The following is a 21,093-nucleotide window of genomic DNA, read 5'->3' as shown; positions in this document are numbered from 1 at the left end:
AATAAAATACCATCATATATTTAAATATGTATTTCAGATTATGCCGCAAAGTTGTTCAGACTAAGATGTATCTTGTCTATCTAAAGTACATGTTTTTACTTTAAGTAAGAAATAAAAACAAATAGAAACTCTAAATATAGTATCTCTCACAAAAGATTTGAAATAAATCAATTACTAAAAATCACATTCTTAACTGTAGATAAAACTCTACATTTGAGTAAAATGATACACATGACTTAAAATTGAACTGATCCAGTTAAACGAGACAATCAATCTATTAAAAACAATGTAAAACAATTAATGCTGGAAAATTCATTGCTCCTGAAATTATGACATACAAAAAAAGTCCATTCTACATGATAGATATCATATGTAAAACTACTACATGTTTTAACAATATTAAGTAAAGGAAAGTTTAAAACCTGAAAGAAAGAAAAATTCTCACAGCTTCCTTCACACTGTTTTAAGTATAAAAAGAGAAATCTACAAAATAGACAGTTTAGTTAAGATATACTTTACATTTCCAAAGATAAATAAAACAAGTCTACATTCACATAAGGGAAACTTTTCTGAATTCTGTTTAAATTTTAAAACAAATGAAACAAAGCCAAGAGAATTAAACTTTATCTTTTATGAAAGAACACATTTTGGATTGTGTACCCATTCTCAATTATTTTAACCATGTAGAATGAAACGTGACATAGTTTATATTACAATAATGAAAATTCAAATAACACTCTCAACTGACCATGTAAATCTTTCAAATATAAAATCTAATAAACTAAAACTTTTCTAAAAATCTTTGATCATTTTGAAGTAAAGGCCTCTGCATAAATGGACATTGGTCTATATGTTTGATCCCATATCAAAACAGATACCATGTTATGCATGAACTTTAACTCTTTACATACATGAAGATACAGATGTTTAACAGATCTAATAATTGAGATTTCAAATAGTACCATTTTATGTCCATTCAGTAAACAATATTTGAACACAAGTGTCCTTTTTCTAGTTTTTTACATTCAACTTTTCAAATAAATACGACACAACTCTGATATCCTGCGTAGTCTCTGACAGCACAGAGAACACATATGTAACTGTGTTATTGTTTAGTGCACATGTGTAACTGTGTTATCAAATAGTGCACATTTGCAACCCTTTGACCAGATAGCACAAGCATAACTTATCAAGATCTAATCAACATACAAATGTCAAAATGGTGGAATATTCACAAACAATCATTAAATGTCTATCTATCCATTTACACATCATAGAACAAAATTCTGTCCTTCTGGTTGCTTTTTAACATCTGATAAGCTAACAACATCAGTTCTATAAGATATACATATAGGTGCAGTGGATGAACTGGACTCTTTTGAGGCTTCATATTCTAATCTGTATTTCTCTACTGCTGGTCCCCAAGACTCGTCAGGCTTCAACAACTTTTGGACTCTCTGAAGAAGACAAATATATTAAACATAATGAACATGTGTATTAGGCATGAAGTTAATGTAAACACAAACTACCTCTAACCAACACTTCAAACCTCATACAGGACAGACCGACCATAAAATACAATGCCCCTCTACTGTTGTAGATGGGACATAAGAAGTCATTCATGTTACATTCAATCAAATTACTTAAAACCATGCATCTGTTTCGTCTTTTTAACTATATTACAATAAGCATATCTAAATTTGAAATAATTTCAACAAAGGGTTTTCACGTTAATGAACAGACGCTGTTTGATAGCTGCTTGCCTGATTGCCATACATCCTCAAATAATTAACCAATTTTCCCTTTGAAAATCAGGTTAAAAACCTGGTATTTTACTCACCTGTAATATTGTTCCTTCGTTACATTTGTAGATAGCGACACCCATACAAACTGGAATAGGTACCAACGACACCAATCCCAACATCCAACCCAAGACAATGGCCCATGATGGGTACTGGTAATCACCATAGCTAACAGGTTTCAACTGTGTTACACTGAACAACCATACAAACTACAATAAAATACAATAATAATAATTTACTACATATTACTAACTCAATTTCCAAAAGATGGAAAAGAAGTTGGAACAAAATTGATTGTAGAGTTTAAACTATCTTTTCTATATTCTGGTTTATAATTGTCACGATTAAAAGAAATTTTGTCCAAAAGCCAGCTGATCACAAGTCACATGAGCCAATTCAGACTTTTTATCTCATCTAAGATATCTATAATCTGTTTTAAAAAAAGTAACATTTGTCAGGTAATTATTACATGTAATTAAGATTTAACAAGGCTGATGTTTACATTGTCAGTTATAAAGTTATTCAGATATTAGACTGACAGTAAAGTAAAAGTGTGAAGTCAGAGAGAGTGAAGGAGGTGTACATCACTAAAAATTAATATATATTCCAATTTTCTAATGATGATGTTCGTCTACTTCCACTTCTAAATAAAATATTTAAAACAGCAACTTATGTTGCCTAGCTATGTTTTAAAATAATTTTCTTGTTTTCTTCTCAAACTCTAAACTATAAATCTAGATGGGTACAGTGGATTATTAACAAGTTATTTGTATGAAAGAAGAAAATTCTTTAAATATAATGTATCAGCATCGATTTAAATCATTATCTAAAATATAGTCGTTTGGTGATCTATAGTTGTTAACTTGTATATATCATTTAGATTCTGGTTGAGAGTTGCTCATTGGCAATCATACTACATCTTATTTCTATTGATAAATAATTGTACTTGTCATACATACAGCAATTACAACTGGAGTGATATATTTCCAGCATATTTTCCACCAGATTGTTGGTTTGTATCCAATCATCAACTCAATATCCATATAGAATCTGTCTGCCCCTGTAGAAAATAAAGAGTTTGATAAATGCTAAGCTTTCTTTCTTATGAGTAGGGTCAGTTTTAATTATAGAAAAGTAAGCACCAATAATTTGAAACAAGCATGCAGATAACAACAGTTCCCTTGTATTTATCTAAAGTGCACAAAAATTCTATGTCAAAATAAAATAACATGATCTCTTTTCATTATTTTCAGTGTTTCTATGAAAATTAGAAGAAGAAACAAAATCTGTCAGGTACTGTTACTCAATTTAAATGTAAAGCAATTAAATGGCAAAATTATAGTAATCTGAAATTTGTAAAAAAGCTATCAATATTTGTCTTATTTTCATAGTTAACCATCATACAATGCATATGGTCATTCAACGTAATTTTCTCATTTTTATTGACTTACCATAAATCCATCCGATAACCACACATTCAGTTAAAGATAACAGCATAAGAGAGAAAGTGGAACAGTACCAGTCCATAATCTGTAGCCAGTAGATACCTCCCTGTGAAAAAAATTCAACCAATAAATTATCAATGTAATGTGTAAACACAAGCAGCTCACAAGTATTATATTTACTTAAAATCATCAATTAGTAATTTTTCCATTTTATAATTCAATTCTAAATAAACAAACAGCAAAATGTTCATTTGTGACATCCCCACTCTTTTAATTTTCATTAAGCCAGCAAGATTATGCCCCGCCTTAAACCACAACTTTAACCCAATATGGGACAGACTAACAAACAAATGCACAGATCAGACAATATAATGTCCACTTACTCTTTGTTTGTGGTTAAAAAACTTAAGGCTTTCTTCAGGTTTTGTCTTTCATTACATTCAAAACACCAATAAATAAGTGTATACTTAAATATTTTGGTAATTACTTTTAGAATATTTCATTAGATCTTCCTTACAGGATATTACACTGTCACATAAAATTTTAAACTATGAATTGGAATTAACACAAAATTGAAAGTGCCTGATGAATATGCCTTAGACTGTTTCTCCCACAATTGACGTAAAATGTACCTGTTACTAACACATGCAGACAATCCTTACCTCAAATATACAGGGTAATCCAAGTAAAAATTCAACAAAGCACATGCCAGCTGTAAACAGAACTTTTCTGTTTCTTAAATATTCTGGGAATTCATCAATGAATGCACTGGTCATAGTTTCAAACATTCCAAACTAAAATAAAAATAAAAGTCAAGCATAAGCACAAGAATATTTAATATTGTCAACTCCTTAAAAAGCTGGGAAAATTGAGCATTTACTTTTATTATTGACTGAACATAATAAAATAATTATAACTTTAAGGCAAAACTTTTTTAACTTATCATAATTTATCTTTAAAAATAATTTCCCAGCTTAATGTATCAACCCACAATAAGACTTGTTCTATCACATTAATTTAAACTACTAAACAAATGCTTAGTAGATTTATCAAATAAATATCAAGTTTCCAATTTCAAAATCTTAAATTGTGGGTTGATTTTTATCTATATGTTGAAGCACCCATATTAAATGGTACATACAATTACATTTGATGAATTTTCATGAAACAGTTGTTACAAAACACAATTCAAAATTTTGACAATTTCCTCATTTCTAAACCATAGTTACATTTGTCAATCAAGCAATGTCTTTACTATACTTCTTTATTTTCCTACATGTTAGAAAGTTTAAAACCAATAAATATGAGTGCTTATGACCTTAATAATAATATTCTACAATAATTTCAAATTTGTATAAATATATTTAATCAAAACAGTATTTTAGAACTTTTTATTTTGGACTTTTCCAAAAATTTTATCAAACTTCAGGGGAGGTAATTGGAATTAAATTCAAACATAATTCAGATTACTTCCCCTATGCCAAGTTCAAAATATTGTTTTGACAGTTAACAGTTGATAATCGTACTATAGTTAAACGTCTGTGGCACCCAGGATGCTGTCTTCTTCTGGACACCACAGGTCTGTGAGAGCAAAATTGTCATTTGTTTTGACCATTAGCATTACAATACTCAATTAAATTCACTGCCTTCTAGTTTGTACATTTTGCATGCAAATTAATTTTCCAGAAATCTTAATTGAAGTTTTCTGATATTAAACCTGTTTCTTCCAGGCAATGCAGCTGTACAAACAAGAAGGCAATTAGTAAATGATAACTAGAAAACATACAAATAAAGCAAAAATTACTAATAAAATTGATCACCAAATATTGTTGTCCTATCTTTTTGTGGTAGAAATATACATCATCTAAACATTTCACCTGTATATTTTCTAGTTAATCAGTAATAGCACTGTCCATATATTATTAACTATAATAGTATAAATAACCCATCTAGGTAACTCCCAACCACCTAAAGAAACCATATATAGGTCTTTGTTTTGTATACCCTTTCCCCCACAGGGGAGATAACCCATTCCACCCTCCTCCCATAAAGACCCCCCTACACCCCCAATTTCCCCATTTTTCTAATTTCTTTACATCTTACTATGACTAACGCTGGAACCTGCCTTGTACACACTTCCAGTTTGAGTCTGCATCACGGACGCGATTTTATACTTTCACACATTGCTCGCACAATCATCTAAGTTACAAAAAATCATATTCTTTCAAAAGAACTAGTGATCCCCCTTTTCCTCAGTTACAGAGGTGTAATATATTTCCTAATTTTAGCAGAGGATATATGAAACTGTGCAAAAATTCTTTTCGAATTTCCATACGGTTTCCAAATTTCCATAAAAAAATCTTTTTACCCAATAAATTCAACCCATTACTAACTCCAAAACCATCTTTTTGTTCTATTTTGCTTATAATGCAACAAATTCAAAAGGTTGTGTATAGAGTTTTGAGCAATAAACTAATATGTTGAGACTTGGGTTAACCCTCTACCCTCTTTCTCAACCCTTTCTCACATTTACCTGTTTACGTTGATGGAAGTCGAGACATCTATTATATAAAGATCAAAAATACATGTTAAGATCTAATTATACAGATGCTTCCAAGACAAGAAGAATAAGGTGAAATACAAGTAATTCCATGGGCAAATCTATTCCGAAAATTAAGTTTTAATAATTCATTTTTCATGTTTCTAATAAATATGTAAAAGTTTTGATATTTTATTCTTTGTTCAATGTTTGAGGCAGAGTATATCTGCTTTGAAAATCTTAATATCATGTATACCATGAAATTACTTTTACAAAATGTGAATGAGAAGAGAATTTGATAGTTCATTCATTTAGTTTTGTTGTGAGATAAAATAAATATACAATCCTAAAGTAGTTTGGACGATAAATTTAGAAGATCAGAAAAAAAAAATCCCTAAAAATACCATTTTCCTTTCATAAATAATTTTCATAATTTGCCCATAAACTACAATTTTCTTTTTTATTGAAAACTATCAAAAACTCTTATGATTATGAGGATGGAAAGAAGAGTGATGCAAGAATAGATGACATAAAAACTGCAGAAATTTATAAAAAAAAATCAAGATATATTAGAAAAGTATAGTATATGATTACATGAAGTTTTCATTTACACTAGAATTACTTGGAAATATTATTATATCTCTTGTCAAATCTTTCTTCAAAGTTAACTTAACTTCAAAAATTAAATTATGATATAAATTGACAAAATATCTAACACGACTTTTTTTAAATTTAACATTGCAAAAAAAAAACAAAAAAAAAAACTACATTTTAAAGTTAAAGACATTTTTTAAAGAAAGTAGAAAATGTTCACTAAAAAAAAATGTAACTATAGTAAGGTATGTATGTGTCATCTATTCCGTTAAAACTTGTAACTAAATACACCAGATCACAGTCTTCATACAAAACTGACATCATAAGTTGACCAATAACAAAAAACTAAAATGATTGGACAGTTCCGATTGGTTAAAACATTTGAGTAATAAGTTGTACGATGTTTGTGATATTATACAAAGTTTGAAACTGATAAAAATTGTGTGATTTTTTTTTTTATTTTCTTCCAAGTATTTGATTTTAAATCATTGGTTTCATCGCTTGCTTATGGTATAATGCATAAATCTCAATTATGAGAAGAAACCAAGAAATAAGTTCTCAGATACTTTTTGAAAAATTATATTAAATCAGCAATTAATTTTGAAATTTTGTCAACAAATCTAAGACAACTGAGTACACAAAAATAAGGAGAAAACAGGGATTTTTACATTTTTCTATTTATTCATGACATAGTAATATAATTCTTAGATTCTTATGCAAAACCCATTTATACATTTGTACCAAAATTAAAAGCGTCCCCTGTATTTTTGCTTTTTTTATGATTTTTTTTCAACAATATTTGAATTAACCATGTAGTTCACTCTTTAATCTATGGTAATTTTTTTTTTAAATTTGCATGAATCTTTTTTTTATCTTACTTTGTTCAGAAACTTCTGCAATGTAATAAAACTTACCATTAAAACCAAATAGCTGTCACATGTCATAAGTCACATGACAAAAGAAGTAACATGATTCATAAAGAGTATAGAGGCCTTATCAGTCAACTCATGATGTTCAGCTTTGTTTTGTTTAATCGCGAAATATTGGCATACTTTTTCAATAATTGATCACTTTAAAACTCCATAAACACGATAAATAAATTATTTTCTTTGAATTGGGTGCAATTTCAAAAGTATGAGCTAGACACAAGGAAAAAATGCAAGGGTTATTTAAAAGAACACTCAGTAATATCTCACAAAAAAATTACACAGGCCAAACAGTATTTAAAAAGAAATTACCTTAAAATGTTTGTCATGGATGAACTCTTATAATATAACTTTTATATTTGAAAGGCAATTAAATACAATCAAAAAGTAGCATCAATGAATTAATTCTAATTTTAAAAGTATCTTTTTAAGAAGTGAGAAGAAAACAAAGACAATATTTTCACGAAAGGTATGAAAAGGTTAAAGGTCACTAACTAATCAACCTTTATGTAAAAAAAACCAACATAATTTGAAAGTTACAAGAGAAAAATTTAATTTCCTTGACAGCATCTAGCAGGGTGAATCAATACCTTAGATAAAATGACTGTGATTTGGTGTACAACTTATATCTTATCAGAATTCTTAACCTCTATGACAGAAAATCAAGTTACCTGGCTGTCCAGTCCAATGGTCAGTAACATCAAGAAGAATAGCACTGCCCACAATGGTGAAATGGGTAATTTAGCTACGGCTTCTGGGTATGCAACAAACACAAGACCTGGTCCTGGAACATAATAAATAAATATAAATAATATTAGCCTTCAAAAACATTAGACCGTTGGTTTTCCCGTTTGAATGGTTTTACACTAGTAATTTTGGGGCCCTTTATAGCTTGTTGTTCTGTGTGAGCCAAGGCTCCGTGTTGAAGCCCGTACTTTAACCTATAATGGTTTAATTTTTAAATTGTTATTTGGATGGAGAGTTGTCTCATTGGCACTCACACCACATCTTCCTATATCTATTGATACATTTTTTTGTGAGAAGCAGGCACTGCCTTTATGTTCATTTTGATATTTCAAGGATATCTTCATGTTTCCCTATAACAAATATAATCCAAAGTGCTTGTAAACTAAAGATTGCATTTATTTTGCAAAGGAAACTTAAATTAAACATTGCATTGTATTTAAGAATTAGAAGGCAATACTATGGATTTCAGATATTTTATTGTAGTTGTCCAACTACAATTTTGGGCACAGGAAGATTATTAAATTTAGAAAATGACTTGTAACAATGAGATCTTCTCAAGTTTGTAACATATGTGTACCTTGTGTAACAACATCTTCAATCCTGTCACCCGTCTCATGGGCCATGAATCCAAGAATGGAGAAAATTACTAGTCCAGCAAAGATACTGGTTCCACAGTTAATCAATGGCACTATCATAGCATCTCTATAAATACAAAGAAAATAAACATTACCATTTTTTTTATTTTAAGAACTTATTTGCAACTGAAAGGCCAACAGATCAAAATTCACTTGCATCTCATATACCAGTATACAAACGTAATTCCAGAATTAGTCGTAATTGTGCTTGTTGATAATGAGAGTAATCTACATTTTTTTCTAAGACTCAAAATACTCAAGAGTGTAGTGAAACCTCAGGTGGATGCCAATGTGATTTAAAATTCATTTAATTTTCTTGTTTTGTACTGGAAAATGTGATATTTTAACTGCTCCATTGTAAAACTGGATAATTATTTACAAATTTCTAGGTTCTGAAGCAAAAGCAACATTTTTAAAATTATCTGGTATTTTCTCAGTCCCACAAGAACTATACCTAAATGAATAATATTCAAACTGACTATTTCTGTAACACAAGAAGTTTCATGAATGATAGCGAGCTTTTCTTGTTCTATAGAAGTGTTCATACCTATATACATTGTTGTGAAATTTGTTGTAACTAGCCATTGTAATAAGTCCTCCCCAGGCCATACCAACAGAGTAAAATATCTGTACTGCAGCATCTCCCCACACCTATAAATAGAACACTAAATTAAATTGTTTATAAGGTGTAGTGTAAAGTATGTGCAAAAACATTGATGTATTCATCTTTTTTCTGTGTACTTCAATTTATTATGATTTATTTCCTACAGCATTTGAGCCTTTGAAATAGATTTCATTAGACTTACAGGTTTATCAAGCCCAAAAAACAGACATGTTAAAACTTTGTAGAATTGCATTAAAATACAAAAAATGACTCAAGATTTCATTTTCTTTTCTATATAAATACTTGAAAACAATTTGAAAATAAAATGTAATAAGCAAATGATTAGATTTTTAAATCCAACTTTTCATGGTATTTTTAGGGCATTACCTGAAATGTGGCTAACTTTTCCCATTGTGGAATGAGGTAGAATTTGAGCCCTTCTGATGCCCCTGGTAAAGTCACTCCTCGTATCAATAGGATCAACAAGACCAAGTAAGGAAACGTGGCTGTGACATACACAACCTATCAACAAATATAATGAGATTATTGTATTCAGTATAACAAGGAAACCACTTCACTTGTATATACACACTTCCTATATATAAAATATTAAATACAGTAGCATTACAGTTCATATACTTTACTTTTCCAACAGAATCATATTGTGTTATGGAGAGAGGTGTAGGTTGTCAACATTAGTATTTGTGCAACCAAATTAGCAGACTTTTTTTTTTGTTGGTGGATTTTACTTGCACATCTATAGATACTACTGAAACGTTTTGATGATCTAAAACAGTGATGACAGCTTTTTTTACAGTGGATGTTCTCATGAAGTATGTTGACACATGTTAAGAATATGTAGTTTGATGTATTCTCATGAAGTGAGTTCAAGACAATTTCAGGTTTATTTCATATACATTATCAGGCAATTGAAATACCATCATTTTTTTTCTTTCTTGGATTACCTCCCTTTGATCTATCCCTGGAGAGAATTTTTGACATCATGTGTTTGCAAAAGTTATAAGTCAATATATGTTAATTCTATTTATATACTGACTTCAAACTTTTGTAAAATTGTGATGAGTACCAATCATTTAGCCAAAGGATCACTGATAGAAACCAAACAGAACACATCCAAAGGATCACTTAAAAACCATATGTAACACATCTTACCCTTCCGGATGACTTGACACCTTTACAGAGACAGAGGAACACCAGAACCCAGGCAATAATCAGGCATATCAACAGCTCCCATCGGATGCCACCAAAGTTTTCTATCCCATCAGTCATCTTCAACACACGATTCCTGAAATATTATAAGTACAAACATTATTTTTCTTTGCAATATTTGAAATTTTTCTACTTTCTTATAATTTTTTTTTTAAATTCATATAAAAATAAGAAGATGTGTGGTACTTGCCAATGAGACAATTATCCACCCAGTATCAAATGAAGTGCCTGCAAGCAATTACTTATTTTGTGTTCTCTAAAATATTCTAACTTGTAATTTCAATAAATAAGGTTTTTTCTTCATGTTAAAAAATCCTTTTCTAATTCAATTGATAAGTTTATAAAAATAAATTCTTCTAGTCTGTGTTTTTTTTTTGCTGTACTTCAGTTATATGATATTTTAACATAAATTTCGCCAAATCAGAATAACTAGAGGCTCTCAAGAGCCTGTGTCGCTCACCTGTTACTGTATTTACTGATGTCGGTCATCTTGGTTGGTAGGTGGGGTCATTAGACACTTTTTTTAAATAGATACCATAGTGATGATTGTGGCCACATTTAGTTTAATATGGCCCATAGTTTTAGAAAAGAAGATTTTTGTACAAGTTACAAAAATGTCAAAAATTTGTTCAAAATTGACTATAAAGGGCAATAACTCCTTAAGGGGTACTCTTACAATTTTTATCATGTTGATTTATTTGTAGATCATACTTTGCTGAACAAATTCCTGTTTACAGTTTATCTCTATCTATAATTGTATTCAAGATAATAACCAAAAACTGCAAAATTTCCTTAAAATCACCAATTTTAGGGCAGCAACCCATTAACGAGTTGTCAGATTCATCTGAAAATTTGCGAGAGGATAGATCATATTCTGATGGACATTTAAATCTTAAAAGATTTGCCCTAAATGTCTTACTTTTAAAGATATAAATCAAAAACTGCATTTTACCACTATGTTCTAATTTTAGCCATGTCGGCCATTTTGTTTGGTAGGCGGTGTCATCAGACACATTTTTCAAACTATATACAACAATGATAATTATCGCCAAGTTTGGTTTAATTTGGCCATGTAGTTTCAGAGAAGAAGATTTTTGTACAAGTTACAAAAACTGACGAAAATTTGTTAAAAATTGACTATAAAGGGCAATAACTCCTTAAGGGGTTGACTGACAATTTTGGTCATGTTGACTTATTTGTAGGTTTTACTTTGCTGAACATTATTGCTGTTTACAGTTTATCTCTATCTATAATAGTATTCAAGATAATAACCAAAAACTGCAAAATTTCCTTAAAATCACCAATTCAGGGGCAGCAACCTAACAACGGGTTGTCCGATTCATCTGAAAATTCTAGGGCAGATAGATCTTGACCTGATTAACAATTTTACCCCCATGTCAGATTTACTCTAAATGTTTTGGTTTCAAAGATATAAGCCAAAATATACATTTTACCCCTGTGTTCTATTTTTAGCCATGGCGGCCATCTTGGTTGGATGGCCAGGTCACCGGACACATTTTTTAAACTAGATACCCCAAGGATGATTGTGGCCAAGTTTGGTAAAATTTGGCCCAGTAGTTTCAGAGGAGAAGATTTTTGTAAAAGTTTACGGACGACGGACGACGGACGCCAAGTGATGAGAAAAGCTCACTTGACCTTTCAGGTCAGGTGAGCTAAAAAGAGACTGTGCCAGGCACGTTAATTAGTTATGCAACTTACTCCCAAAACTCTTCACTGGGCGTGATCTGTTTCACTGTTTCATTTTTAAGCATATCAGTTGTATTTACATATTTTAACAATTCATGTGTCATATTTCCAACAGAAGTTGCATTCCACATGAAAGAAGTAGAGTTTACGTCGGTGGTTTCTTTGTCAGAATGTAAGTAGCAATTCTCAGTGTTCCACGAATTATCACAGCTGCTCCACGGCAGGACTGCTCTGAAGGACATATACAGGAAGTACAATGTCCATGTTATTATAATGTTGTAATAAACACACACTATCCCTGAGATTATAACCATACCATAACCAACACCTGAAAAACAAATATTAAACAATGTACGTACGACCTATACACTTTAGTTCATAAGAATTGGGCAACTGCAATATTTTTATATAGAGTAAGTTATTAAACATAACTGTTCAATTTTTGAATATTCTTCAATGCATATTCTACATCAAAACTTTAGCTTTGCAGAATACATAAATGAGGATAATGCCTCGATTTCATTGCAAATTTTTTATTTCCTCTTTTTCTCTTACATTAGCTGTCTTGAGATATGGACACATTAGTCATGATTACTTCAATATCATCAATCCTGTCTCTGATATAGCTGGTCATTAATAGTGATCAATCAAGGTTTAAAGATATATAACCAGCTCAAATGGATGGTTTATTCGAAATTTTTCTCTTGTTGCCAAGAATCTAAAGATTTTGTTTTATTTAGAAAAGTCATTTGTTTATGAAATTTTTTAAACCTTTTATTATTAATGTTTTCAACCTTCATGTACTGGTACAATAATCCCAAATATCATTTAGCTCAGACATTGCTAAAAGTACAGAAATTAAATCAACTTAAAACTTCGTCTCGACAAAGGATTAACTATTCAGCCTATAATTTTTATGCACTTTTGTACTTAACTTATCAATGTGTGTGCTCAAGCATATTGATTTTATTTTATCTTTTCATGTAATCTATACCAGTTCTGTCTGTGCATTATTTTATACCAATTAATGACTCATACTTTCAAACGTACCTACATGTACATGTATAACTAATCTGTTTTACATCATATATGTTATGTAATATATAGTTTGACCTCTATAATATATAGTTTGACCTCTGCTTGCTGGATATAAATCAGGGTTTGCTTACAGGTGCAATTCTACTTCAGTTGAGTTTAAACTAGTAATAAAAAAAATCTTTGAAAAGTTTACTGTGTACTTTAAACAATTATATCATAGAACTTAACTAAACGCCTTGCATGTAAAAACTGAAAGTTATAATCTAAAGGGATATTTGTACTAATTAAACCTTTATATGTGTTACATTGACATCAGGCTTGTCTGTTAATTATTTTTTTCTTCGTTAATTATAAGCCAAAATACAGGTTAATAGCTGTTCCTTTCTTAAAAATAAGACATAATGCCAATTATTAGACATTCCCTCTCTCAAATGCATTGATTGTCAAGAAAAGGGGGGTTTAAACCCCAAGACCCCCACCCCCCATGGATCAGCCATTGTTTATTCTTATCAATTATCAAATGTTCCTCAACCTGAGCCACTCAATATAAATGACCTTTTCAAAAGTTTTCCATACCAAACCATTCCATGTAACTTTGCAATTTATACTAATGGGTACAAGGCATGATTTTGTGATCTATATTTATACTTTTAAGTTGCTTTTTAAAAATGAATTTAATCAAGATTCTTACTGGCTCTAGATATATTTTAAATTTCATACTCCGACTTATGCTGGTAAATTTACAAAATGGTGTCATTTTGACAATAAGGAAGCATTAAGGAACTTTCGTTGATTGAAATGAAATTATAACTATATTGTTATAAGCCAGGATTTTACTGGTCTTTCCAATAAATGTGCACATTTTTAAAATCCAATTTTCTTTTCAATGACCCTTGTAACGTTTAATTGAACTCTTAATATTCTTATTTCTATTTAAGACCAATTTAAATACTTCCAGGAAAAACACATTTCTCAAATATCTATTCTCTACACATATTATTTACACTGACAGGAAACTTTCAACATTAAATTTTTCATAAGTAGAAACAATAACTTCATGCTGAACAATTAATTAATTATTTTGACAGAAAATGTCATCACAACATCCATGAATAATGTTTTTTGTAGAGAAGGTCAGCAACCTTCATATTTATGGGTTCATAATAACAATTTGGTGAACATGCATATCCTGCATGCTCAAAAAGGCTGGTTTCCCCCTACCCAAAATAAACTTCACTTTACAATTTCATGAACAATACACTTTTTAGGGAAGGAAGTATTCAAACAAATACATGTACTGGGAAGAGGCCCTGTTGGGTTCAAATTTTATGTTATAAATTTATCACTGATGAAAACATTTCTTATTTTAAGTGCATTATGTCCATCCATCTCCTGTGTCATTTCATGCTTTAAATGGCTATACAAATTCCCATGACATCACAATGTCAGTCTGATAAATCAAGATATAATTACAGATCTCTTAAACTTTCTTCAAGTAGGCCTTTAAAATATTTCTTTTGCCTTGCCTCCATTATGATCCTAAAGATTCTCTTTTATTACTGATAATTAATTTTCCATGGCTGTTTAGTGATGTAATGTTTGAGAATTGCCAGAAATCTCAGACTCCATATTGATTTTTATTTAATCAGCTTTAGCTACCAAAGTATTGGGAATTTTCCATCAGCTGTTTTCTATGTGTTGAAGCTTCCAAGTACAATTATGTACATATTGATTATACAACTATTTCAGGACTGTCTGCATTAAATTATAACATTGGTTTTAGCTTGCTTAGCAAAACACAATTTAAACAGCAATTTCACAGTACTGCATGTACATATTCAAACATGTATGACGTCAGTTCTTTCCACAAAATGTAATCTTTATTTGTTTTTAATTAATATGACTGGAAACATCTGGTATCAAAATCTCAATTTGAGGAGAAGACACGGCAATATAAAACAGTCCTGACCATATTATTATATATGAGAATTTAGAAAAAAATAATTCAGAAGTCTTGTGCTGTCTTTGCAATTAGACCTATTAGACACATTCAGTTAATAATACTTGAAGTATCAGGTGTCAGGAGCCCTGTTTCATGGGAGATATGCTGTAGACCCCACTCCACTATGTTTTCTATGATATTCAAATGATGAAATGGTTTATACTTCCTAATCGGGAAATTTGATCGATTATATACTATAGAGAATCCTTGTTCAAAGCGTGGCTAGAGCCCCCCCCCCCCCAAACCCCTTTACAAAATGTTCTGTATTCACCACTGAACTTAAATTATTTCATAGTTTTTTTTTAAAAGATTTATAGTTTTAGAGAACAAATAATTATTTAATGGCAAAAATTTGTATAAAGATGTCTTTCGAGCCTATGGTCTCTATGAAAACCACCATTTCCAAGTCATATGCATTTATTTGTATGATAATTAACCAATGTTTGCTTTATACAAATAAGAACATATTATGCAACAGGTTTTTCATCTTTATATTTGAACAGGTAAATACTTGGGAGCTGTATACATTATGTACTTATAAGCTAAACAAAGATCAAAAGGTAGGCTATTTGTATTGTTGAATAATGAATATTAAACATAATAGAATAAGTAAATTCAGTCTTGCAATTATAATCCCCATTTATACTGGTTGATATACTACACCCCCCGCTCCCACTCCTATACAAATCAAATATTTAACAAAGAATAATGGTTTGTATTGTTCATTCAGAACCAAAAGATTTTTACAATAGATAAGAATAACACATATGTATCTATGTATGATATTTCACAACACATCTGAGTGATTTCACAATTGATCAGTTCATAGTAATTTAAATAGCACATCATGAACAATTTTGTAGTTTGAGTGTTTCAGATATTAGGGACCAGGAACAGTTGGCTAAATTCTAACTACATGTATGTCTGATAGGGGATAGGAGTCTGGACCTATATCAGGACTCCATGATCGGGTGTTTTTAAATTTGGGATTTACCCTTTCGTGATCTGGGAATTCTTTTTTCAAATTTCGGGACCCCAGGAATTCTGGTTTTCTAAGCCCCGGATTTCGGGATTTCTTGTTTTTAAGCTCAGGATTTTGGGATCAGGACCCCTCCTACCCTCCCTCATGTCTTCAATTGTCTGTAAATTGAGAAAATACAAAATTGTTATTTACAGCTCTGACATCATGATACCTAGGCTTTAATTTGGAGGATCAATATATCAAAATTTAATTCAAAATGATTTCAAAGAGTTTTACAGAAATTTATTTGAGCATTTTATCATTTTTTCCATTAATCAATGATCACTGTGTATTCATTCTGATGATCTATACAAAATATTAATACACATAAATAACAAAAGAACAAAGTTTCTCCTACAAAGTATGACATTATTTTATAACAGTAATATCCTATATATAAATAGCACTTTGTCAAATTGATTTTATACATATATTTATTTCCCTCATAAATGTATGACGCACATACAAATTTAGCTGATTCACAACATGTTTCCATTCTCCACAACAAAATTGACGTAAAACTTGACCTTTGTTTTTACAATCAATATCCAGAATAGTTTATTGATTCCGATATCTGAACAAGCAAAAACATTGCCAAGAATATATCTATATCGTTACAAAACAACTATTCACTTCTATCAATTTATTTGTCAGAGTTCAACTATTCTACTAATTTCATACAAACAATGTAAATACGATTCTTAGAACCAGCCTGCCAAGGTTTAAAGATGGGTTTTATATGACTTTGGTAGTAACCTTAAATGGGAGGCAGTGAGTTTTGTAACAAATTCTTGATCTAGTTTTTGACTAAACATATTCAATTTTTTAAATTATATGGAACTCCTAAGATGAATTATTGGGTATGTGCCTGCTTAGCAACTCTTATCACCACATGTCCCTCTACATACACTAACCAGGAAAACTTTATTGAAAGGTGTCCAATTGCAAAGAAAGCATGCATTACTTGCCCAAAAAAGGAGAAAATTTATTTGATAAGATATCTTTTTCCTGATAATTCACCCTTAAAAGTCTATAATGAATTCATTTTGATAGAAACACATTTATTATTTTATACATGCCAATATTAATTATGTTGTGATATAATTGTTTACAGGAAAAGATTACTAGACATCACAGGAAGTCTTACAGATAAGACCTTCCCCTTTATCTGGGTAATCCCTATTCATGATGATCATATTTTACCTAATTGAAAATAATTATCTAAGACAAAATCATGCCTCACAGTTGATTTAATCATACTTTCTTCTATCTTTTTTTTATTGTCAGATGCCAGGAAGGTAAACACTTCATACTCATAGATTTATCCCTTTCTTTTCAATACAGACTACCCCTAACCTTTGTGTCTGAGTTCCTTATTCATCCACTGCCAAGTTTTGTTATTAAATTTCTTTTATCATGTGTTATAATCAGTGTTAGAACTTTACTATATAAAGATTTGAGATATTATCTGAAACACACTCTACTATCTAGCTGTCATGTATTCATTACTTACCTTTAAAGAGAGGTGACATCCTCCAGACAGTAATAGGACTGAGACTGGCAAACTGTCCATAGCTGACTTCCATAAAGAATAACGGCATACCACATAGCACCAAAAATATCACATAGGGGATCAAAAATGCTCCTAGAATAAATTAAAATAATTATCAATTCTTAACATCGTCATCAGTTGATACATATTACATGTACAAATATTTAAATTAACAAAAATTGACACAGTTTAACCCCCCCCTCCTTTATTTCCCTTGACTGCCTTTTCATATTAAGTTTTTTTCAGTTGAAAATTTAAACTTGCTAAAACTATAATATAACAATATAAAGTGTCCTACCTCCCCCACTTTTATAACACAGATATGGAAACCTCCAAATGTTCCCTAAACCAACAGCATAACCAACACATGATAAGAAAAAGTCCAATCTGCCTGACCAGTTTCCACGTTCTTCATTTTCATCTCCACTTTCAATACTGGACTGGCTGTTCATGGGAGAAGAATCACTATCATCTTCCAATGCCTTCTGAAATTAGGGAAGGAAAAAAATGTACTAACAGATATATATGAAGCTGGGGATAATACAAATGTACAGCCATTTTTTAAAAGTGTGGGTTCTAACTGTATGTCCCCATTCAAATGCATTGATCATACAAAAAGTGGGGGGGGGGGTCAAACCCTCAGAACATCCCCCACCTAGATCCACCACTGTGAAGTGTGTATTGCTTGAATACATGTTATATTGATTCAGATCTTACTTCAGATTTTCAAATAATCTGACTTGCTCTCATTTTTAGTGTCTACCTTAAAGATTTTTAATTTCAGAGTACTGCATGTATTATTCAAGTACAAAATGTAGTCTTTTTCCTGAAACAGGAAAATACTGAAAAGTGCTGCAAAATTCACCAAATTTATAAATAGTTATCTAGATTTTGATTGATATATGTTAAGGCATAAAAATTTAACATCCAGATCAGATTTTTGTTAAACTGCAAATGCAAATAGGGATAGTTTTTCTCTATTCAAATTGTTCCATGTTTAAAATGCAGACCAAGACAAGAAAATCACAAAGAACAATAAATAATAATTAAACTTCCCATCAAAATGACAAACTATTCTTATTTTAAAAAAAATGTTCTTTGTGTTTTTCACCTTTAGGATTGGTCATTGAACTTTGTAAGATAAAATGATTACCATTATCATTGATTAATGTAAAACCTTTGCATTGATTACATTTTAGAGCCTTTATGCATCTGTTCATGTTAAATGAGAAGTAATGACGATTTAAAATATGTATATTTTGTTTTTTTTATACTGTGTCATACATTTTGTAACTACATGTACAATACATTGTAGGTGTTCTAGATTTGCTTAATCCAATTTTTATTATATAGTCTCTAAGGATCGGAGTTTTTGCTTATTTTGTATACCATACATTTCTAAAATTCAAGGTTGGAAAAAACTGGTCAATACTAGTACATATTTTGTGTTTGATAAAGCAGTCTCGGTGGTCAATTCCAGGAAATACAGGTTTTCACCCCTTCATCACTAAGTTGAGTTGTGTAATGTAGAATTTTTAGTTATTCCCTTTATAATCAACCAAATTTTTCCCCAATAAAGGAGGACTGAGCTCCCTGCTAAATCGGACTCAGGCTGATTCTGAGCCACTTCATTTTGCAAACAATATGTTTCATTAGGGACAAATCATTAAACAATCATACAAATGCAACAATTCTATCAATTTTTTTTCTTTCTTATATATATTTACTAAATGATTGACTTCCATACACCTTTATACTTTTAACTATTTAATGTACCAACGTCAGTTGAGTTCCATTTTCTTATATTCCTTTGCAATACCCAAATTCATGTACTGTATTTTCTTAAACTCAAGCCCCACAAAGATAAAATCTACAAGCCTGACTTAATAATGACTTGGAAACAAGTCTCTTTATGTTTTATGCATTTGTCCTTCAAAATCTCTTTGAATGGTGCTAAGTTCAAGGTCAGGTAAAATGGGGAAACTGATGGAGTTGATAGTACAAATTTATAATAAGTAGAGCATGAAAAATGGAAATTCAAATATATAATTTGGGTTGCTCCTTAAAGATGATGGGTACCTGTATATGCATGACACACATAGGAAAATAATATAAAAACAAACTGTTTGCTCCTTTTTTTAAAGGATTTATTGAAAGAAAAACATAAAAATGTATTTTTTTTGAAAGAAAAACACAATTAAGTTTTTTTTTAGTCCCCCCCCCCCTCTTCTTTTTTTCCAAATTCATTTTTTGTTTGTGTAGTCCTTTGATTTCAATTGCTTTCATGTTTTTCTATAAATTCATAAGTACTTTTAATTTTAATTATTTTAAAATACTAACAGAAAAACACAAAAATAATTTAAAAAAATTAACAAAAAGGGGGAGGGTTCAAATTTGACCTGTCTCCAACTCCAAGTACCTATGTAAAATTAACTGTACTAATAACAGAAATTGACAGTGTATAGAATAAAGAAATCATTTACTTTATATAGATTTTACATGTAAAATCATGTTCATTCAATGTTACAGACTTATTTTCAAGATAAAGGGAAACAAATCCTTAAATTGAAGAATACAGCCATTTAAAAGGACATCCCAATGCACACTGCCTTTCACATCTTTTGATCATAATTAGGAGATGTTTCCATGAATTTGACCTTGCGAGTTACAATTTATTCTATGGAAACCCCGATAAATGCAGGGTATCCAATTACATCTTTGGGGAAATAACTTTTCTATAAGCAACATAATCAGATAATTTTTATAAGAACTGAAAACATTTCTAGCACAATTAATCACATTTATTAATTCGGTAAGTTAATTTTATTTTTTCTATATTTAATTTCTGAAAAGAGATCTGGAAATTTTCCATTGGTAATACAATACATATTATTATTTCTACACGTGTTGTCCGGTCAATATAAAAATAGCTTTCTGTAATCAAATGAATGAATGTATACATTTCGTTAAAAAATACTTTTAATTCTTGATTCACATTATTTTTTAACCAGTTGGGTTTCAAATTGAATAAATTACCTCTTTTGCTGTTAAATATTTTTCCATAGTTTCTCATGTAAAGTAAACACGTCTGTTTCTCTGAAAAATCAATGAATGAATGAAATAATTTTCCCGTCTGCGCTACCAATCCCAAATGGCATGCTTGAAAACATGGAAATTTAGAAGAGGCTCTCAGCGAGGTTCGCAATATTTCCCGCCGAAATTTAAATATGAAATAGCATTCATATTTATAT

At 30.4% G+C, this 21,093-nt stretch overlaps 2 protein-coding genes across 2 annotated transcripts in view; one reads left to right on the top strand and one right to left on the bottom strand.

Moving 5' to 3' along the window:
* LOC134696162 (zinc finger protein 330 homolog) overlaps nucleotides 1-21,093 on the top strand; it is a 310,551-nt gene that overhangs the window by 31,076 nt on the left and 258,382 nt on the right. The window lies entirely within an intron of this gene.
* LOC134695657 (sodium- and chloride-dependent glycine transporter 1-like) lies at nucleotides 751-21,029 on the bottom strand. Its single transcript, XM_063556991.1, has 14 exons — nucleotides 20,879-21,029; nucleotides 18,141-18,327; nucleotides 17,804-17,935; nucleotides 12,242-12,557; nucleotides 10,466-10,598; nucleotides 9,680-9,814; nucleotides 9,236-9,339; nucleotides 8,631-8,755; nucleotides 7,978-8,090; nucleotides 3,910-4,041; nucleotides 3,254-3,353; nucleotides 2,762-2,862; nucleotides 1,841-2,011; nucleotides 751-1,457 (listed from the first exon to the last, which is right to left on the bottom strand). Exons 1-14 carry the CDS (start codon nucleotides 20,903-20,905, stop codon nucleotides 1,272-1,274), a joined length of 1,962 nt encoding a protein of 653 aa, XP_063413061.1. The 5' UTR covers nucleotides 20,906-21,029; the 3' UTR covers nucleotides 751-1,271.

The sequence above is a fragment of the Mytilus trossulus genome, chromosome 14 (assembly GCF_036588685.1).
Source record: "Mytilus trossulus isolate FHL-02 chromosome 14, PNRI_Mtr1.1.1.hap1, whole genome shotgun sequence".
NCBI classification, from domain to species: Eukaryota; Metazoa; Mollusca; class Bivalvia; order Mytilida; family Mytilidae; genus Mytilus; species Mytilus trossulus.
Note: the sequence above shows the minus strand (reverse complement) of the source record. Positions and strands in the feature narration are given on the sequence as shown.